This window comes from Talpa occidentalis, unplaced genomic scaffold, assembly GCF_014898055.3.
Source record: "Talpa occidentalis isolate TD23 unplaced genomic scaffold, MPIMG_talOcc4v2.1 talOcc4.8, whole genome shotgun sequence".
NCBI lineage: Eukaryota > Metazoa > Chordata > Mammalia > Eulipotyphla > Talpidae > Talpa > Talpa occidentalis.
In genome coordinates, this window is record NW_023605194.1 from 66,554,571 (window position 1) to 66,580,356 (window position 25,786).

The 25,786-nt window shown below is 42.8% G+C and overlaps 1 protein-coding gene across 2 annotated transcripts in view; it reads right to left on the bottom strand.

Annotated features, from left to right (window-relative positions):
- Positions 1 to 25,786, bottom strand: part of CLTCL1 (clathrin heavy chain like 1) — a 136,754-nt gene that overhangs the window by 9,179 nt on the left and 101,789 nt on the right. For both annotated transcript variants that reach the window (XM_037497864.2, XM_054690737.1), the window contains exons 20-26: positions 14,863 to 15,046; positions 13,429 to 13,621; positions 12,699 to 12,856; positions 8,962 to 9,126; positions 5,972 to 6,079; positions 2,557 to 2,724; positions 2,325 to 2,474 (exon numbers count right to left, since the gene is read on the bottom strand). In XM_037497864.2, coding sequence (XP_037353761.1) covers positions 2,325 to 2,474; positions 2,557 to 2,724; positions 5,972 to 6,079; positions 8,962 to 9,126; positions 12,699 to 12,856; positions 13,429 to 13,621; positions 14,863 to 15,046 — 1,126 coding nt within the window. The remainder of the gene's footprint in view (positions 1 to 2,324; positions 2,475 to 2,556; positions 2,725 to 5,971; positions 6,080 to 8,961; positions 9,127 to 12,698; positions 12,857 to 13,428; positions 13,622 to 14,862; positions 15,047 to 25,786) is intronic.

The following is a 25,786-nucleotide window of genomic DNA, read 5'->3' on the forward strand; positions in this document are numbered from 1 at the left end:
GATGACAAAAACACATTCTTTAGTTTCACCCATCTTTTTCTCCTTGTCCTCCTACCCCACATAACTGATGCCGTATGATTATTCTATCAATAAAAAGGCCAGGATCTTGCTTGCTCAGCAGCATCCTGCATGTATAGCCTGTTCCACGACTCCCGTTTGTCAGTGTGGTGTTGCTGATGCAACAGTCAAAGAGCTGATCTAGTCACTCTGGGTATGTGAGTTCTGTGGATATGTGTGTTGGGCTTAATTGCTGCTCTCAGGGCACCTGGAGCCCTCAAGATGCAGTGGTTTCTCAATCCTCTGAAGGCAGCACCCGCTGCTCTCTTCTGGAGCACACTGGTGGGTTTTCTGGAGTCACATGCCAGGATGGAAACACCATTAGGCCATGCCCACAGCGCAATGGGTTAAGTACAGCCACTGATGCATCCCTGACACACGTAACATGCACCTCATCATCAATGAGTCCCAGACCATGGGACTCTGTTTTTCATGAGAAAGTTGATCCTCAGAGACCCTGCTTGTAAGAAGCACCTGCCATATGCCTGGCACCTGCCAGTGATGACTTGGCAGGAAAGAAACATTAGTTCCATGATGAGGTGACTGTAGATACCGAGCTCAAGGAACTAGACAGCAAATGGCTAAGCCCTGTATGAACCTAGTGTCTCAGCAAGGCCCCTGACTGGCCCTCCACTGCTTGGGGATTCCAAAGTCCCTCCTCTTGTTACCAGCGAGTGTCCTCCCACTGTGACTAGGGAAGAACCTGCCTCAATTCCAAGTGTGAGCTGACAGGAGTCTGTCTCACACTGGCAGGAAGGCAGAGGCATTGGTGCATCATACCAGGAACAGAACTCGGCCATCAGCCATGCTGATGCTCATGTGACAGGCTCACCTATGAATGTGCTATGGACCCAGACACCATGCTGATTTCCACCTTTCCTCAGAATCTTCTGGTCCTGACCACTACCAAGGTGACAGTATGTGGGTTATGGAACACACATCACCTGGACAACTACAATGCCCCAGACACCACTAACAAAAAGCACTGTCGTCAGTTTTAGAATGCACACTGATATCAAGATAAAGGTGAAAAACGCACATCTAGAATTGCTCAGGTGTGGTTTTCTAGCAAAGTTTTCCAGTGTGCCTGGCCATGGAAGTGTGTGATGTGCCTACCCTTTCACCAGCAATCTGAAGACCCCGACTCTGTTCAGGGCAGGACTCCTGTCAGATCGCCCTGACTTCATACACCACCATGCCAGTGTATGAGTGTGACCTCAGGCCACCTGGTCTTCAGAATCCAGTGAGGGTGAAGGTTGAGACATGGCTGGGCACCCACTGACCTCAGCAGGGTATGTGGCACAGAAGGCATGAGAGGTGACAGCTCAGCATCCCTAATCTAGATGGAGAGGAGACCTGCCCTCACCCTGGGAATGGCAAGAGAGACAGGCAGTCAGAATGGTAACTTTCACTGGCAGAACAGAGGGCAAATTATTTTTACCCAAAGTCAGTGGGACTTAGTAAGGACACTCCATATAAAAGGACAGGAACTGAGAACAGCACACTCATTCCTTCACTTCCTAATGTGCACACAGAGCTCACAGGGAAGGAGCAGCCTGCAGGTCACATCATTCAGAGAAACACAGCTGAACAAGAGGCCCACTTAGAACTTGCTTCCACATCTGACACCTTCTGACACTTTTTTGGTGGCTGGTGGAACAGTTTGGGATCCTGAGTTTTCCCAGAGTTTATAGGAGGGGCCCTTGGGAAGGGTGGGTCCTTCTGGGGCCAGCAGTCCTGGGCTAACGCCTCTACCCAGTGGGCATTTACTGCCCCGTCAGGTGCCTGCCTCCTGTAGGGTTGGCAGTTTTGGGGGGGAAATATTAAGGGAAAAAATGCCAGAATAGTTGTAACTACAAAAAATACAACAGGGAGTGGAAGCAGACATGGTTTAGGGGCTGGGAGGTCCAAGCTAACAGTGCAGAAGGAAGAGCAAGCACCAAGGCCAGCTATGTAGGGCCCATGGTGCATGAGCAAGGCTGGAGAGTGAGATTCTAGGAGGTCAGAGAGGAATGCAGGGTACAACAACATAGCTGGCTATGAGATCCCCACCTGGCTGTGAGATCCTAAGTCAGTCACTACCCTTTCAAATTGCCGCATGTCCCCTTTGTTCAGATGGACTCCCTACCACTGCGCAGAGGAGGATAGTGAATCACAAGGGAGAATGGAAACAGGCCCTGGGGTGTATAGTCTCAGCATGCATCCCACCTGCCCCCAAGGACAGGGTTGGCAGAAGCAGACGGGAACCCACTATGCCATGCTCTTACTTTGACAATGATGTCTTTGAACTGCCCTTCTCTCCAGGCTTCAGCAGGGTGATTGATCATGGTGAGGACAGCGTTGTCATACTCCTCATACTTGTCATAGAGAAACACCAGCTCTGCCCAGAGGTGTGTTTGTTCTGCAGCTCTTAGTACCTGATGGGATGATCACCACTAAGTGTCAGGCTAGTGTCACAAGGGCACACAGCAGCCGGAACCTCTAGGAGGGCGAGGTTACCTTGGGGATGTTGACACGAGACCAGAAGAGCTCCAGGTGCTCTGCCATCTTCTGAGGCTTAAATTTGGAGTAGAGAATGGCCAGCTCTGTGAACATGCCCATGTGGGCCTGCTCCATGCCCAGGGCTGCCTCCAGCAGGGATATCAGCTCCTCAAAGTAGCCCTTGTCCTGACAAACCAACAGCATGCTTAGGGTGGGGCAAATACACACCTGACCAAAGCCACCCTATGGCAGAGCCTATTCCAAGGTGGGGGCAGGCTGCCAAGATCAAATGGTCCTGAGGAGGTGCTTGGGAAGGAAACCTGTGCTTGGGTCCTGTCACACACTGCCCCATGTTACTTAGCCCACATCATGCAGTCTTCAAGTTTAATAAGTACACATTAGTATTGCCATTTTATGAAAAGAAATATGATAAAAAAAAGCAAGACAGGAATGGGGTAAATGGGGTCTGAAGATTATTAGTTATAATTTCTGTCTTCCTGGCTCACTCCTCTGGGATCCTGAATCCAGCAAGCCTTCACCTCCATTTGGGACAACAACCCACTGTTCCCCATTGCTGTCTGACTGCCCCTCCCCCATTCTCTTCCTTTCAGGTCCTGTTAAATTCCCATAGCCAACACAAGGCCAGCACCCAGAGTCCATCCTGACTCCCCGCTTTGTCGTCTGCCCTGGCTACAGCCCGCCTGAGCCCTGATGGTCTCCCTTGGTGTTAATGACTACCAGCTTCCAGAGCCCATCCCCAGAGGTCGATTTCACACCTCTGCACATTCCCCCGCCTTACTGCAGCAGATAACCTTGATCCTGAATTGCTGTTAGTGGAAACCTTGCCCACCTGCTGCCAGCATCTGCTCCTGCTCAGGGCTCACTGGTGGGGGCCCAAGCCCACTGCCCCCTGGCCCAGGCCCACTGTCCCCTTGCCCAGGCCCACTGCCCCCTGGCCCAGGCCCACTGTCCTCTGGCCCAGGCCGCTGTGCCAGCAGTTCTCCTCCTTCTCTCTTGGCATCAACATCCCTCTCTACAGTTTGCCTTCAGCAAACATCCTGCTACTTCTCTGGGACTAAAATGTCCTTTCTTGACCGGGTGTCCCCTTACCAAGCTACTCGCTGATTCTGCTACTCTTTTCATCAAAAGTGCTGCTCTCTCTCCTTTCCAAGTTTTGCAAGCCCACCAGTCAGGCTGTCTTGCCCCAGACTATTCCTATCAGTGATGTCAACACTCAGTTTTCCTTTTGTCATATGCCAAGTAGTAGGACCCCACTCAGCTGACCATTCCCCTCGTGGGTGTGTCTATTCACTGGCTGCTCCATATCACCCTCTCTGGAGTTTCTTCTTTACCTTACTGCAGGCTGGAGGCCTGGGGCTTATGGTTTGACATCTTCCTGGATATCTACACTCACCAGTGACCTTCATCTCCTTTGTTCACAGCATATCCATGTTAAAACCCATTTCTTTCTCTCACTGGGCTTCTTCACTGGACACCAGACCCTACTTTCCACTGCCTACCTGCTGCCTCTACATGAACATTGAATCAGCACTTCCAACACAGCCCATTCAAAACTTAATTGCTATCCTTTCCTTACATGCAGTCTCTACCTTTAGTCTTCCCCATATCCTGTGCTTCTAGGTAAACCCTATTTCTGGTTGTTCAAACCCCAAATAAGCAGAGTCATCCTTAACTTTTCTCTCACCCCACTTGCAATTGATTAGCATATCAACTGGCTGCACATTTAAAGCACGGCCCGAACCCCGATTACTTCCTCTCTTCTTGCCCAGAACACCGCTACCTGTCTTCCACCTGACCCTTCACCCACCTGCCCCCGCAGAGTGTCTGTGCTCAGCACTTGAACCAGAATGGCCTCCTTACCCTTCAGATTCCTTGCCCCACTCTACATCTATCCCTAGTCCTTCATGATGACGTGGTCTGTCCTACCCCTTGGGTCCTTCCTTGAAATACTTGGAAAAGTCTGACTTGGCCCTGGGTGATGATTCTTCCCTCAAATATCCCCCACGAGAAGGTCCCTTCATTTCCCTGGGTCTTGGCTTAAATGTTGCACTTTCAATTAGTGCTACCTTTACAGCCCCTTTGTGATGCTCCATCCAAGGTCCCTAAATCTACCCCACTGTAACTCATGTATCACATCTGCTATAACTCATCACCTGCAAATATGGGTGTTGCCTGTCTTTAACCTCACTGAATGTAAATTCAAATGAAAAGGAGTTTTTCAGTTTTGTCCACTGATATAATTTCCTAGAATAATGCTTAGCACATAATTGGTGCTCAGACATTTGCTGAACAAATTAAGTATTCTGTCAGTTTCCAAATGGCTTTTTTTTTTTTTAAAGATTTATTTATTTATTTTATACAAGCACTGGGTACAGTCAGAAGCACGGGAGGGTGAGAGAATTCACCAGAGCCAGAGGGGAGAGCAGAGCAGGCAGAGTGACGAAATACACTGCTGAGGGTGGGTGGCAGGAGAGGTCTGCTCGCCATGTGGGACCCTCGCTGGCAGCCGGGGATCGAACAGGTGCTGCAGAGGCTGCGGGCAGCTTTGCAACCCAGCGCTCAATCTCTGCGCCACCAGGGAGGCCCTCCAGATGGCTTTTTTATTGATATTTTCCCTATAATTCCTTTCTCAAAGTTCTGTAGAATAGGAAAGTATGTGTCACTGAAAAGTCTTCAAGTCTAGACTGACATTTTGAACCTCATTGCTGCCCACTTTCATGGGCTCAGAAGGGCCTCCAAGCCCAGCTTGAGCCCTCTGGGTTACAAACCCTTCAATGAGCAGGGTAGGGCTACAGATTGAATTCTGTGAAAACTGTAACACTGCTGAGCAAAGTCAAACCTTTATGATGCTCTGACTGACCCACATGGGAAAACCACAACAGCTGAAGGACACCCATGTCCAGAAGTTCAGGCCCAGGACACACAGACATCCATCTATCAGTGACTCATCAGCAGAGTGTAACCACAATACCAATACAGAGAACCCCACCCTTCCAAAGGTCTCCCTGGGGGTCCCCCTGATGGATTTCTGCATGTCTTTTGTCTCCATAGCATTCAATAATCGTGCCCTCCATAGGCCACACACACCCTGGGGATCTAAGGTATATGACTAGCCCCGCGTTCCAACGAACTTATGCAAGGACTGTTCTCATGTATAAGACATAGGCTGTATTTCTGAAGATCCAAGAACACAAGGGAAGGGAGAAGCCGGCCAGCAATGAGGCCCAAGATGTCAACATGCCAATGATTTAATTTGTAGACAGGTTGTCTCCATGTGAAAGGACTTTCTTATCTGCAGATGTTTCACAGCAATTGTCACAAAGTAAGGGAACAAGCATGCCTTTATTTGCAGCACTTAGATGTCACTCATCTTCATTACAAGTAGAGATCATTTCTGACCAGAGACTGTTACCTGGTAATAGTGTATCAGTTCCTCCAGCTCATCTGCGTGAATGACAACGTGAAGACCACACAGTTGTCCAAGGTGGAACTCCTGCCCATCCACACAGGCAAAGCATACCTAGGGGAGAGGAGGCTAGACAGCATGAGTGGTGTCAGGGCAGGGCCAAGCATCATAACAGCTGGCTACAAGGATGCAGCTGCACATGCACAGATACCAGCCACTGGGACTTTTTCGGTTGGATTCTGAGCAAGCATAAAACTATAAGTTAGATGAGACAGAAGAAAAAAATACTGACATTTCTAATCTGTAAGCCAAGGGGGAGTTTGACACTGGAGAGAAGAGTGTGTATGCGTAACTTCTAAGGCCGGAGATGTGGAGGTCTGTTTAGGTGACAGAAGAGTGATGCTGGAAATTGAGGTTTGGGATCTAAAAATGAAACCGTGCAAGGCTGGGGAGGCACAATATCATGGTTGTTGGGTTCTGACCCACATGCAATTGCAGGACTGGACTCAGGCTTGGGGTTTAACAACAACAGGATCTAGTTACAAAGGGGAGAGAGAAGTTGGGAGAGAGCAAAGAGTTAGAAGTAGGGCCACAGTTAGTAGTGGTTTGAAGTAGAGATCAGACTAGAAGGACTCAAAGGTCAAGGTCTTGAAGGTTGAGGTTCTCTGAAGTTCTCTCCAGAGGTGGCACCACAGCAGTAAGTAACAGCAATATGAAGGCTGCACTGGACACCAGATGGTTAGCACCACAGGCAACAGCACCAGCGGTGATGTCAGATATGTCAGAGGCAGGGGCCAGTGTCACAGTGCTCAGAGATGCTGGCATAAAGCCAACAGCAACCAGCTCTTTTAAAGACACCCTGCACCAGGCCATTGGTGTTACTCAGTGGGTGATGTCGGTGGTCAGGTCTGTGAAGGAGCAGTGCCAGAGGACAGGGACAGTGTTATGTCTCTATGAAGGCCTTCCCAGGAGAGTCTGGGTGAATCTGACCGACTCCCTTGAAGCTGGCTGGAACCTGACTTATGTACTCTTTTTTTTTTTTTTTAAAGATTTATTTATTTATTATTTATACAAGCACTGGGTACAGTCAGAAGTGCGGGAGGGTGAGAAAATTCACCAGAGCCAGAGCGGGGAGCAGAGCAGGCAGAAGGACCGAAGTACACTGCTGAGGGGAGCAGTGGGCAGCAGGAGAGGTCTGCGCGCCATGTGGGACCCTCCTCCGGTGGCCGGGGAGCAGCTGGGGATTGAACTGGCGCTGCTGAGGCTGTGGGCAGCTTCGCAACCCAGCGCTCAACCGCTGCGCCACAGGGGAGGCCCCTGACTTATGTACTCTTTAGGGTGCTGCCTTGGTTAGTCCATTTTAGTTGATTGGCACCTATGGGAGCTCTAATCAGACTGGTCCATTTACAGTCCAAGCTATTTGATTGGTACTAGCTGAACTATACCAGTGTGTCCAACCTGCCCGATACTGAGGTTGGGCTTCAAAACAACACCAGAAGCCCCTTTGGCACCCTGCAAGCTCGAACCTGATTAGTGATCACAGGAGCTCCAATCAGAATGCCCCATTTTCAATCCCTCGCTGTCTCATGGGGTCCTCTAACAAAGCCCAAGAATCAGTGCACATTTTATCTGAGTGCTGTTTACATGGGAGAAGTTTGTTTTAATAATTATATTTTAAGCTGTACTTCTGTTGTGTGTGCCATACAGTGCATACCTCATGATAACAAGAAGAAAATTCTGCCCAAAATGACCCAGGAGAGGCACACAAGCCCCACAAGCAGTGTGGCCTTCTTGATGGCTTCCTTGCTGTCCATCTCCAAATCATAGTATGTGTTTTCATGTACATCAGCCAAAAAACAAAAGTAATCACAGAACCCAGAGATAACAAGTTGTTACCTTGAGACTCAGCCTATGCACACTATTTTTTGTGTGTGACATATATACCAGCACCCCATTACAGTGCTCAATCACACACAAGAATAGAATTATACTGGACATTCTATTTACAATATATCTCATAGAATACTGCAAACATTCTTTCTTGTAACTGTCCATATTAAACAGCAAGGTAGGGGCCTCCCCGGTGGCGCAGCGGTTGAGCACTGGGTTGCGAAGCTGCCCGCAGCCTCTGCAGCACCGGCTCGATCCCTGGCCACCAGGTGAGGGTCCCACATGGTACACAGACCTATCCTGCCACCCACTGCTCCCCCCAGCAGTGTACCTTGTCAGTCTCCCTGTTCTGCTTTCTGCTCTGGCTCTGGTGAATTCTCTTACCCTCCCGCGCTTCTGACTGTACCCCAATGCTTGCATAAATAAATAAACAAATCTTTAAAAAAAATAGCAAGGTAGAGTCATTTTGTGTGTGTGTATATATATATGTGTGTGTATATATATATATATGCACATTTCTATACAGACTTTTTCTTATTTACGATGATTTTTATATTATCAGAGGGCTTCGAGACAAACATGCCCTACCACTTTCCATAAAAGAACAGTAACAGCAATTTATACTGATTATGCTACTAACAAGGTGATATGATTAAAATTATTAATTATTATGATACTACTTATAACACCGATAATTCCATGTTATTAAGGTAAGTTCTGGGAGTTGACTGCTTTCCCAGGGCCTTTGCGCCAACTAAACTTGTTCTGGGATGATCCTTTGAGCCATTCCAAAGGATTCAGCACCCTGCTTGGACAATGCAGGCATCCACACATCCTGTCTGGTACAAGAGTATGGCATACACTATGGGGGTGGGGGGAGGAGGAGAGAAGGGATTAGGGCCAAAATAAGGGGGGAATATAACCAAAATGAAAATGAAAATGCATACATTGTGCAAAAATGAAAAATGATGTAAGAATTATATAAATTTTTTTTTAAAAAGTTTAAAAAAAAATGTTGACCATAAAAAAAGAGTAGAGAATACAGAAGAAAGGATAGGCAATAAGACCTATTGACCAGTAGTCTCCTAGAGACTTCCTATACTTACCTCCTTCCAGGTTTGTGTGTTGTTTGTCTTATGGCTGCTGTCCACAGCTGCCTGATAGTCACCGAGGTGGACCAGGGTAGAAGCCAGGCAAGCAAAGTTAGAAATACTGCTGTATAGTAGCTTGGCAGCCTCATACATCCCCTCCTGGTAGCAGCGGTCTCCAACCTGTGAACAGTGGGGTAGCTCTGCTCAGATATTCCTCTATGGGCAGCTTCCTCAGCCCCAGGCTGAAGTTCTAAGTGGTGTATTTCCGTCTCTGGAAATCTGTATTTTCCTGATCATACAGAAACCTGGGCTGCTGCAGAACTCGTTTAGGACAAAGAAAGTCCTGCAGCACCTGCACCAGCTCCCTTGTGCCTGCTTCTGTGTGTGCTGGCAATTATCTCCCACCAGTGTACCTGGCAGGCCTGGTGGCAAGCTGTGCTCCTTGCTGCTTCCAGACCAATTTTCTCCCCACTGAAAACTGCTAACTGGGAGTCTCATGTCAGGGATCAACCATCAGTCTTCATTCTGCTGCTACCTACAGATCTTTCTCATTCCTTGACAGCTTTAGCTTTCTTTGACTTTCTATGCTCTGAGGATCCATCTTCCTCACAACAATAGCCAGTCACTGTCAGAGAGCTACTACCCCAGGAACCCAGGAGCCCTAGTACAAGAACTCTATCTACCAACTGCCTCCCCTCCTTTCCAGCTCACTGCCTCAAGCACTCCAACTCCTGCCCCACCACCCCCTATCCTTGCCAGGCCCACGTCCCCCCTGCTGGCAGCTCAGGTGAACTTGATTGTATTTGCGTGGCAAATCTCCAGTTCCACACCTGGAACTACAGAGTTAAATACAGGTAGCTGAGTCCCAAAGTACCAACGTGTCTCTCTTAACTTCATGATACTAACCCCAGAGGTACAACACTAGCAATCTTACTCCCTTACCCCAGGGAGAAACCTTGTCAACAACTTCCCATTCTTTTCCTTTCCTCAAATCTCCAACTTTTAAATTTGAATACCTGGCTTCCCACTTCCTGAAGAAAGAAACTCTATGAGAAGAACCCTTCCATAAGCACTGGGACCATGCCTTCCCACCTTGCTGTGTCTGTGGGCCTCACCTGGCTAAGGTCAACTCTACTAGCACATATGACCTCAGACCCTCTCCCTTGTGCCAGACCAGGTCAGCGCCCTAGCAAACCCCTGCATCAATTTTGTTCTCTGTACTAAATCATGCCTATAGACGTAAGGAACTATTGTTATTTTTTTCGGCACAAAAATACACCAAACCAAACAAGTATCATTTTGACCTCAACTCAGCTGTTGGCTACCACTCTATCTCTAACCTTCCCATTAGAGCCATTCCCAGTCCATGAGTCTTAAGAGCTATCCTGTCTCCTCCCATCTTCTCTGGCCCTCCACCTTCCCTGCACCTCACCTCCAGTGTAACCTGCATCCACGTTTTTGGTTCCAGTCTAGAATTCTCAAAAACCTAACTCCAGAATCTAGCTGACTAGACCTCCTTAGACACTGAGTAGAACTCAAATTTATTCAAATATGAGTGATGATTTCCCAAGGTAGGCTTCAAACACTGCCACATTACTAAGCACTAGTCCATCTGTCCAGAAGGACTATTCCATGCCCTGTTGTGTGAAGGGGCATGGAGTTTTCTAACACTCATTAATTTTCTGATTGTAAAGGTAATTCTGAAAGTGATGGTCACTGGCTAAAAAGAGAACTTGGTAAAGTGGCAAGTAAGAAAATAATATAATGTCACCAATTACATATCTCAGAGCTGTTCACTGTTTCCATGAGATTTTTTCCCTAGACATATATATTTATTACACGGTATAATTCAATTATCATTCTGCTTGAATTCAGATTTCTATGTAAGTTTTTTCTATCACAAGCAAGGTTCTCAATACCTGTAATAGCTATGTTATATTCCATGGATGAGTATTGTTTAAGTAGCTCTTTTCTTTTGCTGGATATTGGCTTTCCATTTTTACTAGCATAAATCATCTGAAATGATTAAATATTTAAGCATAAAGTTACCTGGGCTGCTTTTACTTTCTTGGGATGGACTTTTACATATAGACTTATAATGTTCATGAGTAAATATAAAATTTAAATATTTTATGCATTAAAGAGCTATTTTCCTTTGTGTCTTCTTCCAGGGCTTATATGTTTAAGACTTCCTTCCTCACACAGAGTCAAATAAATATTTAAAAATTTTCACTAAGATGAGAATAATTCTCATCCTTATTCTCTCTTAATCTTGGACTAAAAAAAAAAAAACCAGATTTCAAGGAACTGGTGACAGCAGTGGATATATTGAAAACTTATGAAGTTAATAAGAGATACTTCATTTATTGTTCTGACATTTTTCTTAAGGCATTTTTTTTAATATTTAGCTATATTTCTAATATTTATAACTATAAATTATTTGTTGGAATGTCACTAATATCCTAGAAGAGTTAATCTGTATTAACCCACGGTATTTTCCAGGTCTACAACTATAAAAAGACATTAGAGTTTTTAAATTATGCTTTCATTAAGAATTACCAAATCACCAATAACCTTTTATGACTAATACCATTTGTTCCACACAACCAAGTCAGTGAGTTTTTCTTTCTTCTTCAATTTTTTTATAAGTATTACTCATCATCTTAAAATAATAAAGATACAACTATATTTAAGCATATTTAGGGTCTAGTTTTTATATATCTAATATTTTTCTGTAAAGGACATTCCTTTTTCCCATGAATCATGTTCTAAATGTCTCTGCTTTTGAAATACTGCTCTTGTCAGATACTAAAATTAAAGAGAATGAAGATTTTATGTACTTTTATTATCATTTTGAAAAGAGAACAGATTTTAGACCAGTTATTTTCCCATCCCTTTAGAGTACATTAAACATTCAACTATTTTGTCTAAACTCCTGAAATAAAGATAAACTGAAAAAAATAAAATTTTTCACTAAGAAATACCCTCAACTTTTACCATTGTTCTTTTATCTGGAATTAAATTTTGGTGACAGAATTCAATGATGAACTTTTAATCCCTTTCAAAAGTCTAAACTAAGTTCTAATAATTAATCTGGACTTACTTTGAAATAAAGAATTCCACAGTTCACATCTGTGTTGTTTTCAATAAACTGTACATTCTTTCATGAGAAGAGCATATACAGTTACTGTAATGGTAAAGGACATTTCACTATCCCTTTCTCTCTCATTATCACCTTTTCTAGATGTAACATTTTACCTCCATGGCAAACTTTACAATTATTTAGATCTTTCTTTTATTTAATGTTTTTTAGCAAGTTTATTTAAACATTTTGTCTTTTATTCCTACTTGAAAAGGAACTTCCCCACCAGTGCTGTCTGATAATCATACCATAAGCTTAATGCATACATGCACAGGATTGTATTGCTGACACTTGAGAAAGCTATTAATTTTCAACACATCTCTTTTATCTCACCAGTTACTTAGTTCACTTTGTTCTCTGGTGGTTAATAGCTAGAAAACCCACACATTTTCCTGACACCTTTTTCCTTGTGGGGAGGAGGAGTATCATTCTGATGTGCAGAGCCAAGGACAAGTCAAGATTTGAGGAGCTTTCATTTGTGTAGCAATGACAGTAACAATGGACTTAATTCACTGTGTGGCTTATTTTTCACTATCACAAATCTGTGCCACTCTAAAGAGTGATCCCAGAACTAACTGTAGCAGTTCAGTCCCATGAGGGCAAAGCTTACCTCCTGGATGTGGGCAGTGTTGGGCCCATTAATACAATCTTCTAGCTCAGAGAAATGGTGAGTTTTAGCCAGGGCAAAAATAAGTTCAGTCTCTATATAGGAATCCTTGTACTTTTTCCTGGCCATATGAAGGAATTTAACCAGATCCTCCCAATGGTCTTAAAAAAAGAGAAGAAAAACAGATAGTCCAGAGCTGCTAAGTTAACAAAGGACTCAATTCCTCCCATTCTGACCTCAGCCAAGTCATTGGCCTTCCATCCCACTGAAGGCTTGGGCTCCCGATAAGACATAGAAGGTCTAGACTTTGCCTCCCACAGAGTGCCCTATCCCAGGTGAGAGAAGAGGAGCAACAAAACCACATAGGAGCCATCCTTGTGAATGGGAACCTCCATGTAACCAGAGTGTTTATTCCTGCCATTGGAGAGGATGGCACCAACTGAAAAGACAAAGAAACTTTGGGTGTTATTCTCTGACCTGAACATTATTTGATAATGATATTCACTGCACTTAAACTATTTAATCTTGTAAAAACGGACAACAGTTTACTGAAGAATTAGTGTCATTAACAGAGTAATATTTAACTCAGACTCTTTTGGAAAACTTTCATTCTGCTGTGTCTCCAGTAGTTCTGGATGCCTAAAACATGTACATTTCCAGGAGGGTCATACCCTTGCTTTCCAGGCTTCAAGCTACTAAGAAGCAAAACCCAGTGAAGAGGAGGTTCACTCACTGCTCCTGCTGGCTGCCTGAATGATGTCCAGGTAAGAGGAAGGGTCATCAGCTTTGAGGTAGGAGTCAATGGCTTCCTTTACCAAGTCTTCCTGGAGCTGGGCTCGGGCCAGCCGACTCCATACAGCAGGTTCATTGCATCTTTCTGAAAACTCAAAGGCTCGGTCTAGGTTTCCAATGTGCTCAATTAGGACCTAGGGGTTTACAAGAAAGCTCTTATTCTCTAAAATAGTTAACTCCAGGGAACAGATTCATTTTTGTCCAGTTTCATATTCTGTCTAAAATTATACCATTTCAATTCAGTCCAAAACAATTAGGCATTATGCCTTGTCAGATAAATGAAGAACTGTTGTATAGGGAGGATGATGCCAAATGGAGAAAAGACACTCCAACAAGAGGCAAAAATAAATGGAGACAGCCAAGATAAACTTTTTGAATCAGAGGCAGGACATAGGCATTGCCTCCTAATCTTGGGAGGAGAGACAGTATAATGGGGCATACAAGGTGCAGAAGTTTCAAAGGAGCTGTTATAGGGAGTGAGATAACCTCATCTTCCAGGAAAAAAGGCTTGCAAGACAGTTTGAAAGGCAGAGCAAGCTCAAAGCCCATGTGTGAGCAAATAAGAAGGCTTCTAGGGCCTTCCCAGTGGTGCAGCGGGTTGAGCGCCACGTGTGAAGCTGTCCGCAGCCTCTGCAGTGCCAGTTCAATTTCCTGCCAGCTGGGGAGATTCCCACATGGTGCAGCAGACCTCTACTGCCTTGCCTGCTGCTCCCCTCAGCAGTGCTTTCTGCAGTCTGCCTGTTCTGCTCCCCGCGCTGTCTCTGGTGAATTCTCTCATCCTCCCGTGCCTCTGGCCTGGACCCCAGTTCTGGTATAAATAAAAATAAATCTTTTAAAAAAAGGTTTCTAGAAAAGAGGTTTTACATATTGGTGAAAAATGGTAAAGGAAGTGGAAGGAATTAATGAATGCTGGTAAGAGTGTAGTTATGGTTATGTTCCATGGCTTGTAATTAATTTGGAAATAAACTTAGAAAAAGGTTGACAGACTGGGAGGAAAGGGATGAGGCTAAAAGCAGGCAGAAGGGCTGGCAGGACTGCTTAGGGAGTTGAAGCTTCATGGGGCTAAAGAACTGGAACAATCATCCCAAGTGAGAGCCTCAGAATCAGACCCACAGTCACCAGGGCTAGCCTTATATTCTTATGTCAGGTGCCCTGGCCCAGAAGAGGAAATGACTGGAAAGAGGCAGGGATAATAGACAGCTGGAAGGAGCACCAGCAGAGAAGGCGGCAACAAGCTGGGAAGATGGACCACTGGTGAGGAGCAGAAAAAGAGCACAAGAATCTGAGATGCACTGGACAACTGGAGGGTCTGACACCCTCACAATAACTGGAGGCAGAGCATTAGAGCTTAACATGATGGCACTTAACAATTCACCTGGATTGCTGATACGTTCATATCAAACTTGTGGAAAATGGCGAAGGCCTCCTCGTACAGTGCACTGCTGATGGCAATGCTTGCAATGTCTGGGGCGTCATAGTTGTCCAGGCGGCTGATGTAGTCCATTACCCGTGTGTGGTCTGCCTTGATGGCAGTCAGGATCAACAGATTCTGGAGATTCCTAAGGAGAGGTAGCTGGACTCAGGGGAATGAAGTTTCATACAACACTCTTTGGCCAATTTAAAAAAGTATTTAATGCACAAAGACAACTGATAAGTAGATGCGGCAGAATCCTTATGAAGTATATAGGGTCTGAAGTTTTGGGGAAGAACTAGCTAAGAAAATCAACACTACTATCCCTGGAGGGCTGCTGTTACTTCCCTATCAGCCCACCATCTGCCCCTATTTCAGAGATGTCTGTTCTGAAATGTGCTATCAGTGCTCTGCGGTTCTCTACAACTTCACTACATATATTGTAACCCTAAGTGGTACAGGTAGTTTTACATGTTTTTCATCTTTCCTTTTCTTTAATCATATTAGATGCATTCTTGTAACACTCTTGCTTTACTCAAAAACGTGGGGGGAAATCAATGTAATATACCACATTAAGAATCTTTTTCTTTTTTATTTTCTTATACCACTGTTCTCCCTTCAGGTGTAGTCCACATAGTTCTCCCACCACCACAGCACTATAGTTCTCCCAGCACCACAGCACATGAGCTGTCACTATAGTCCCTTGTGCTCATCCCTCCTCTCTTTTGACCCCATCCTTCCCCATCCCTTGCTGTTTACCTCAAACTATGGTCAGCTTGCAAATTCTTTTTCCTTACTGTTTTCCTTACATAGTTTTCCTATATTCCACTTATAACTGAAACTATTCAATATTTTTCTTTTTCCTTTTGACTTATTTTGCTTAGCATAATCCCTTCCAGCTCTATGTTGCTGCAAATGACATGAGTTCATCTTTTTGTTCACTGAATATTATTCCATTGTGTATATATACTATAACTTTTTTTTGGTAGCTACAGTGTATCTTTTTATTATTTGTAATAAAACTGGTTTAACTTTATGGTAATGGTTTCCCTCTATTGGCATCTTAATATTATAAGACTTACAGAAGTAATCACTGTCATTGTGGAAATTTTAAAATATAGTTGACTTTTTTTTTTAAAAGATTTATTATTTACTTATTTATTTATTTATACAAGCACTGGGTACAGTCAGAAGTGCGGGAGGGTGAGAGAATTCACCAGAGCCAGAGCAGGGAGCAGAGCAGGCAGAAGGACCGAAGTACACTGCTGAGGGGCGCAGCGGGCGGCAGGAGAGGTCTATGTGCCATGTGGGACCCTCCTCTGGTGGCCGGGGAACAGCCGGGGATTGAACTGGCGCTGCAGAGGCTGCAGGCAGCTTCGCAATCCAGCACTCAACCACTGCGCCACCGGGGAGGCCCAAAATATAGTTGACTTTTAATAGCACAGGTAAGGGCACAGGCCCCCATTCTGTGGAAAATCCTCATATAATATATAGTAGACTCTTGTTACTGAGGGTTCCACATTTGGGGATTCAACCTGCTTATGTGAATCATGAATATGGAACCAACAGGTGGAAAAAAATCTACATATATTGACTCTAGTCCTTCCTTTCCCCGCCTCTTCCTCATAGTGTCTCTCTGGTTTATAGTTGCTTGTTAATTTTGATTTTTACTTTGTACTGATTAGTCTTTTTCCTGGTTTCTTCTTTAGGTTTTCTAAATTCCTGCTATGAGTGAGACCATCCGGTATTTTTCTGCAAAATAGAAACAAATGGAAACTTCTTCAAGTTGATAAAGGACATCTACACAAAACCTACATGTAACACATCATTCTCAATGGTGAGAGTTGTATTCTTCTTCCCAGGGTCAGGAATGAGAAAAGGATGGTAAGCGTTTACCAATTCTATTCGACATTGTACTGGAGGCTTCATTCAGGACAGTTAGGCAAGAAAGAGATAACAAGCATTTAGATTACAGGTGATTGATAGGAAATGCCAAGCAATCTTAAAAAAATATCCTAGAACTAATAAGCTCAACAAAGTTGTAGAATATAAGGTCAACACACAAAAATTACCTGTATTTCTTACATGCTAGCACTGCACACTTGTGAACCAAAAAAGGGAGCTATTTCAATGCCAAGAATATAAATACATATAAATCTGAAAAATGAGTTACATGATTTATATGCTGAAAACTACAAAATGCTGGTGAGAAAAATAAAAATCTAAATAAATGGAAAATTTTAAATAATCTAATAAATAATAAACAATAAATTAAATAATCTAAATTGAAATCTAAATAAATTTGTGTTCATATATTTAACATAGTAAAGATATCAGTTCTCATTTTGATCTATAATTATCATGTAATCCCAGTTGATTTTATTATAGAGAAGCTAGTTCTAGATTTTCAACAGGAATAAAGTTAGGGGCCTCCCCGGTGGTCTAGGGGTTAAAGCTCAGTGCTATCACCATGACGGCCTGAGTCTGATCCCCGGCCAGGGAGGTAACCCACATAGCGTAGCAAACCACTCCTATCTCTCCCACTGCTCCCCTTAGCAGTGTATTTCAGTAAATCCACCTGTTCTGCGCTCTACTCTGTCTCCTGTGAATACTCTCACCCCCTGCACCTCTGGTCCACACTCCAGTTCTTCTACAAAAAAAAAAAAGAGAAAAAAATAGAAGAATCATACTACCTGGCACTGATTTTTGACAAGGATACAAAAGCAATTAAATGGCGAAAGCTTCCATTAAATAATGCTGGAACGACTCTGCATCCATGAACAACAATAAAAAATGAACCTTGGGCCTCCCCAGTGGTGCAGTGGGTTGAGCGCAGTGCTGTGGGGCTGTCCTCTGCCTCTGCAGTACGGGTTCGATTCCTGGCTGTCTAGGGAGACACCCACATGGCATGGCAGACCTCACCTGTCTTGCCTGCTGCTCCCCTCAGACGTGTCTTCGGTCCATCTTCCTGTTTTGCTCCCTGCTCTGTCTCTGGTGAATCTTCTCACCCTCCTGCGCATGTGGCCTGTACCCCAGTTCTTGTATAAAATAAATAAATCTTAAAAAAAAAAGAATTCTTGGGGAAAAATGAACCTCAACCTAAATCCTACATCTTATTTGATTCTGAAACATAGATCTAAATATAAAATGGCAAACTATAAAATTTTTACAAAACATAGGAGTGTTTGTGACCAGGGATCAGGCACAAAGTTTGAGACTTAACACCAAAATACACTGCACAACAGCTTAAGAACTGAACTTGACGAAAATGAAAACTTTTGCTCTGTGAATGATACTGTTAGGTGAATTAAAAAGAAGCTACATATTAGGTGAAAAAAAGTCACAAAGCACATATCCAGCAAAGAACTTGTATCTAGGATGCATAAAGAACACTTAAAATTCACCAGTAAAAGAATGAATAACCTATTTATAAAAAACAGGCAAAAGACGTGAAGAAGAGACATTAGCAAAGAGGACATACAGATGGCAAACAAGCACAAGAAAAGTTATTTAGCATCATTAACTGTTAGGAAAATGTAAATTAAAACCATAGTGACATACCACTATTTGCTTATTAGGATGTCTAAAATTAAAAAATAACCAAGTGCTGAGTAAATATGTGGTGAACTTTTATTCTCCCACATTGTTGGTGGGAATGCAAAATGATAAAGTCACTCTGGAAAACAACAATTTGGCAGTTTTTAAACAGTTCAACATACAAATACCATATGACTTAGTGACTGTTGGGTATGTTCAAACAAAAATTTGGACACAAATGTTTATAGCAGCTGTATCATGATCATAATCACCCTAAATGTCCTTCAATGAGTGAATGGATAAACTGTGGTACTTCTTTTTTTTTTTTTTTTTTTAAAGATTTATTTATTTATTTATACAAGCACTGGGTACAGTCAGAATCGCAGGAGGGTGAGAGAATTCACCAGAGTCAGAGCAGGGAGCAGAGCAGGCAGAAGGACCGAAGTACACTGCTGAGGGGAGCAGCGGGAGGCAGGAGAGGTCTGTGAGCCATGTGGGCCCCTCCTCCGGTGGCCGGGGAGCAGCTGGGGATCGAACTGGCACTGCAGAGGCTGTGGGCAGCTTTGCAACCCAGCGTTCAACCGCTGCGCCACCGGGGAGCCCAAACTGTGGTACTTCTTATAATGAAACACTATTCAGAATAAAAAGAAACAAACCACTGATGTACAGAGCAACTTAAATGAATCTCAAAGGCATTATATTCAAAGAAAGTTGTCAATCTCAAAAGATTATATATTCTGGGGTCTCCCTGGTGGCACAGGGGTTAAAGATAGCGTTATCACTATTTACAATAGGCAAGCTATGGCAACAACCCAAATGCCCCAAAACAGATGACTGGATCAAGAAGATGTGGTACATATACACAATGGAATATTACTCAGCAATCAAAAAAGATAAACTCATGCAATTTGCAGCAGCATGGAATGAGCTGGAAGGGATAATGTTCAGCGAAATAAGCCAGAAAGGAAAAGATAAATACTGATGGTCTCACTCATAGCAGCAATTTAGAAAACCTAAATGAGACCAGGAAAAAGACTAATTATAATAAAGTAAAAATCAAAATCGACAAGCAACTATAAATCAGAGACACTCTACCAGAGTGGGAGGGAAGGGAGTAGGAACAAAACAAGGGGGGTGGGTATTATATGGGGACTATGACCATGTAAAAAATATATATAAAAAGACAGCACTATCAAGCTATCAACAGCCACTGCAGCACGAGTTCGATCCCCAGCCAGGAAGCTACCCACATGGCGCAGCAGACCTCGCCAGACTCGCCCGCTGCTCTCCCAGCAGTGTACTTCAGTCAATCTGTCTGTTCTGTTCCCCACTCTGTCTCTGGTGAATTCTCTCACCACCACTCCCCCACCCCCGTACCTCTGGCCTGTACCCCAGCTCTCATATGCATAAATAAATCTTTGAAAAAAAAGTTTTTATGTTCTGTGATTCCCTTTATTCTTGATAAAGCAAAATTAAGCGATGAATGGAGAACAGATGGGTGGATGCCAGGGTCGCAGGTTTGGGGAATTGTAACTACTCAAGGTAGCTCTCACACAAGGGAGTTTTTAAAGACACAAATCTGTTTTGTATTCTGATTGTGATGAGAACATGAATATGTTAAAATTCCTGGTGCTGTACATCCCCCCCAATTTTTTTTTACTGTATAATAATTAAAAAGAAAAAGTATGAGGATTTAGGTTCTAAGATTCATCCATGCTGCTATATTCTTTTACATTGCGACATGATACTTAGGATGGTACCACAATCTATTCATCGACATTGCTCTCAGACCTCTGCTACTGGAAAATCATGCTGCTATGAGTATTCCTGGACATGTCTCCTGCTACAAGTGAGCTGAGCTTCTTTGGGTTTCATATCAAGAGTGGAAACAGCATCTTCCAGCATACACTGTTTTTCAAGTGTAATGAGCATTCCCAGCAGGGTCTCTAAGAAGCGTACTTGTTCCACATCCTCATCAACATTGATTAGGAGAGGCAAATCCTGCTGTTCTGCAGGAGGAAAGGAATGGCTGATGAGGCTGAATACCAGCTTTAAACACACCAGCTGTTTTTCTCTTTCTGAAGGATTGCTTAAGTGCTTTGCTGAGTTTTCTATGGGTTGTTCAAATTTTCTCTAGTCATACTATTCATTTGCTGGTTATATAAGTTGCAAATGTTATCTCCCTTTTTTAATATAGTTTAACACAGTCCTATTTATCAGTTTTTCACAAAAGGCTTGTACGTTTTTGTCACTGACTTAATAGGCCATTAGGCCATAAATATATTTTTCTAAACATAAACTCTAGTATAGTTTTGTCATCTACTAAATCTTTATATAGTATAGGATGTCTAATTTCAATTTTTTCCATATGGTTAACCAACTGTTCCAATATTACTTAATGAAAGTCTATAAACCATCTGTATAGCCAGCTTTGTCATAAATGTTTAACATATGTGTCGGTGTATTTTAGGGCTCTTTATTATAATGGTTCATTTCTCTATTCCTTGGCAAGGTCCGTGTATTTTAGTTTTATAATAATTCTAATTAGAGTAGTAACTTGCCATACAAACACCCACTCCCACCTCTTAGATAATTTATTATTTGTTTTAGGAACATCTTGACTATTCTTGAGGCTTTTCTCTTTTTGATTTAAAAATTTAAATCTTGTCAATTTCCATAACTATACAATGGATTACTATTGATAATGTGTAAATGGGTAGGTTGTAGAAGTTAACTTTTTGTTTATGTCTTCTGATTTTTTTCTTTAATGTTTGCTTACTGAATAATACCAATCTTTCCAGCAAGTTTACAAAAAGCACATTAACTGTCAACAGTTGTATTTGTTCTTATGTATTTAAAAAAAGATTTACTATTTTATTTATATATACTTTTTAATATACTTAATGGATTTTTACAATTTAGTTGGTCTATCAATTACTTGGAGGGGTATATTAAAGCCAGCCAATATGGTGAATTTGCCTGTGTCTCCTTGCGGTTTCATCAATTTTTGTTTTCTATATTTTGAGGTTATATTATTAGGTGTATTTACAATTTCAGAATTATCTTCCTGGTGAACTGAAAACTTCATCATTATCATTATGTTCAGTCTTCTACTTCAATAATGATTTTTTTTTTTTAAGTTTTTTTTTTTTTTAAAGATGTATAAACAAAACAAACAAACAAATAAATAAATAAATAAACATGCCTCTATAAAAAAAAAAAATATAAAGATGTATTTATTTATTTATACAAGCACTGGGTACAGTCAGAAGCGCGGGAGGGCGAGAGAATTCACCAGAGCCAGAGCGGGAAGCAGAGCAGGCAGAAGGACCAAAGTACACTGCTGAGGGGAGTAGCGGGCGGCAGGAGAGGTCTGCGCGCCATGTGGGACCCTCCTCCCGTGGCCGGGGAGCAGCTGGTGATCGAACTGGCGCCGCAGAGGCTGCAGGCAGCTTCGCAACCCAGCGCTCAACCGCTGCGCCACCGGGGAGGCCCTCAATAATGATTTTTATCTTAAAGTCTCTTTTATAATATATGTCTCTCTCTGTGTGTGTGTGTGTGTGTGTGTGTGTGTGTAGATTACATGACATATATTCAATATTAACATAAGGTTGGGCGTCCCTGGTGGTGCAACGGGTTAAAATGCAACCTATGAAGCTATCCGCAGCCACTGCAGCATGAGTTCGATCCCTGGCCAGGAAAGTGACTCACATGGCGCACCAGACCTCTCCTGATTCGTCCCTGCTCCCCTCAGCAGTGTATTTCAGTCAATCGGCCTGTTCTGCTCCCCACTCTCTCTCTGGTGAATCCTTCACCACCCCCACACCTGTGGCCTGTACTCCGGTTCTTGTATGTATAAATAAATAAATCTTCAAAAGAAAAAAAAGATGCTTTATCTGGTGAGAGATGATAAAACTAATCCAATTTTAAAAATTAACATAAGGTTGATGAAAAGTTGAAAATAAAAGGAGAAAAATGACTTCGCCCAGGCATTTTCCTATTTTTTTCATTTTTTTCATTTTCAACTTCCCACTAATCTTATGTTAATGTAATTTGAAACCTTTGCATCATTTAATTACCCTATTATCCTATGGCTTTCACTGAGACTTGAGTAGTTTACTATCAGTCGAATTCACATTCTTTGAAGGTAGTTTATTTTCTCTCTGGCTTCTTTTTTTAAAGATTTATTTATTTATACAAGAACCAGGGTACAGGCCAGATGTGCGGGAGGGTGAGAGGATTCACTGGAGACAGAGTGGGGAACAGAACAGGCAGACTGACTGAAATACACTGCTGAGGGGAGCAGCGGGCGAGACAGGAGAGCTCTGCTACGCGTTGTGGGTTGCTCCATGGCCGTCTGGGATCCAATCAGCGCTGCAGAGGCTGCAGACAGCTTCACAGCGCTGTGCTCAATCACCTGCGCTCAACCACCTGTGCCACCAGGGAGGCCCTTTCTCTGGCTTCTTAAAAAGTTTTTCTTGATGTTTTGCAGTTTTGCTATAATATGTGTAAGGGTGGTTTTAAATATTAATCCTTCTTGGGATTTGCTGGACTTCCTGAATTTGAGAACTAGAATTTGGTCATTCTTTTTTTTTTTTTTAATAATAAATTTTATTTTTATATTCCCCATACAATTGCAGCCCCCCCCATTCTGACCCCAATCCCTCCCCTCCCGCCCCCGCCCCCCTAAAAGTGTCTCTGGTTCATAGTTTTTGTTGATTTTGATTTTCACTTTCTTATAGTTATTCATTTTCCTGGTCCCTTATTTAAGTTTTCTAGATTCCTGCTATGAGTGAGACCATCGGTATTTTTCTTTTTCTTTTTGGCTTATTTCGCTGAGCATGATCCCTTCCAGCGCCATCCATGTTGCTGCAAATTGCATGTGTTTATCTTTTTTGAATGCTGAGTAATATTCCATGGTATATATGGACCACATCTTCTTGATCCAGTCATCTATTTTTGGGCATTTGGGTTGTTTCCAAAGCTTAGCTATTGTAAACAGTGCTGCTATAAACATAGGGGTGCAGGTGTTCTTTGGAATTGATGTTTCTGTGTCCTTTGGGTAAATACCTAGGAGTGGAATTGCTGGATCATATGGAAGCTCTATGTTTAGTAGGTCCAGAAATCTCCACACAACTCTCCACAGTGGTTGGACCAGTTTGCACTCCCACCAACAGTGCAGAAGAGTTCCTTTTTCTCCACAACCTCGCCAACATTTGTTGTTGCTAGTTTTTTTTTTTTTAATATGTGCCATTCTCACTGGTGTAAGATGGTATCTCATGGTAGTTTTGATTTGCATTTCCCTGATGACAAGTGATGTTGAACATTTTTTCATATGCCTGTTGGCCATTTGCATTTCCTCTTCAGAGAAGTTTCTTTTTAGCTCTTCTGCCCATTTTTGGACTGGATTATTTTGTTGTTGTTGAGTCTCATCAGCTCTTTGCAGATTTTTGTGATCAGTCCTTTATCATTAGTGTTGGGTGCAAAAATGTTCTCCCAGTTGGTGGGGTTTCTCTTTGTTTTTGTTATTGTCTCTTTTGCTGTGCAGAAGCTCTTTAATTTGATGTAGTCCCAGCTGTTGATCTTTGCCTTCACTATCACTGCTTTGGGTGATGTGTCTGTAAAGATGTCTTTGATGTGCAAATCACGTAGTGTTTCGCCTATATTTCCTTCTATATATTTTATGGTTTCAGGTCTTATGTCTAGTTCTTTAATCCATTTTGAGTTGATTTTTGTGTATGGGGTGAGGTAGTGGTCAAGTTCATTCTTTTGCATGTAGAGACCCAGTTTTCCCAGCACCATTTATTGAACAAACTTTCTTTGCTCCAATGCATAGTCTTTGCTCCTTTGTCAAAGATTAGTTGACCATAAATCTGTGGGTTTATTTCTGGATTTTCTATTCGTAGAATTTGGTCATTCTTCCTCCATAGACTATCTCTCATTCTCTGCTCTGACGCTCTGATTAGACGTCCTTTCAACCTGTACATCTTTATTTACTTGCTAGCTCATTAAATCACTTCAAGAAATCATTTGAATATTTTAAGTTTTTCCAATGATAAGGTATATCCAATTATCTAGCTGCCTGGTCTACCACACTACCACCCAGACTTTTTCCACCTGCATATGAAACTATGTTTGATGAAGCAGGTAGTTTCAGAAAGAACAAAACCTTGAAGGTCCCTTGCATGTTTGAAAAACAACAGTTTATCAGAATTATCAGGACAGAGTCAGAACCACCTTTAGGTGTCCCTTTGTGGGAAGTACCTACAAGCTATTATCCATCAAAGGAGACTGGCCAGACAGCAAGACAGAATATTCTAGTCACATTAAGGACCAGCAATTAGTGATGGCTTATGATTTCATTAAATTATAACTTCACATTCTATTATTTACCATATAGTATTTTCAAGTTTAAAAATAACACATACACACACTGTTTCCCACAATACCACAGATCTCAAAAACATATCTGGACTACAAAATAAATGTAACAATTTATAAAAGAATTTATAATTTTAATATACTATCTGTCATTATCAGTGTTTCTGACAATGAATTTTTAAGTGCAGGTAACTACTGGATGAGTACTCAGTGTGTTGAAACTGTTACCTCCAAGGTGTTTGCATATGCTATTGCTTCTGCCTATAATGCTCTTCCTATCCTCTAAAACAGTACTAAAAGAGCGCCAGAGAACAATGACACCATGGGGAACAGGTCACTGTCTGTGTGTTCTCACCTGAGTACTCACAATTGCAAGACCATTCAGGCTCAGAGTATAACAATGGAGTTTATTTTTTAACAAACAAGAGATTGGAAAAACAGGAAGAGTTTCTAAGGCCACAAGTGGCCAGCTGTCTCACCCAAGATAGTATCTGTAGTATCCAGTAGTCCCAAACAAAGGCCACTCATCTACCTGTCCCATCAACAAGACCCTAGAGCTGCTGGCACAGCAGTCAGCAGCACACGAGGGTCCAAGTCACGATGGCATCTGGAGGTACTCACAGGAGGGACTGCTGAGGTGATACCGCATCAGCTCACAGCAGCAGTCTGAAGGTTGGGTTAGACAGCATTGGGCACTAGACTGGACAGTACCTGGCTCAACAGTACAGGAGGTTGATCAGAAACAGTAGACAGTTCTTAAAGGTGACCACAAACAGAGTGACCAGTCACCAGTGCCAGTCTGTACTGCTTATCAGTGCTGGTCAGCACAGGTCACCAAGTGGCAGTATCAGAAATACCACTTACAGCTCTTTGCAAGCCACTGGCCCTATTCAATAGCCAACAGCTCTTTGGGACACCACTGAGGCCAATGGTTCTGTTTCCAGGTAGAGCAAGAGGCAAGACAAGAGGT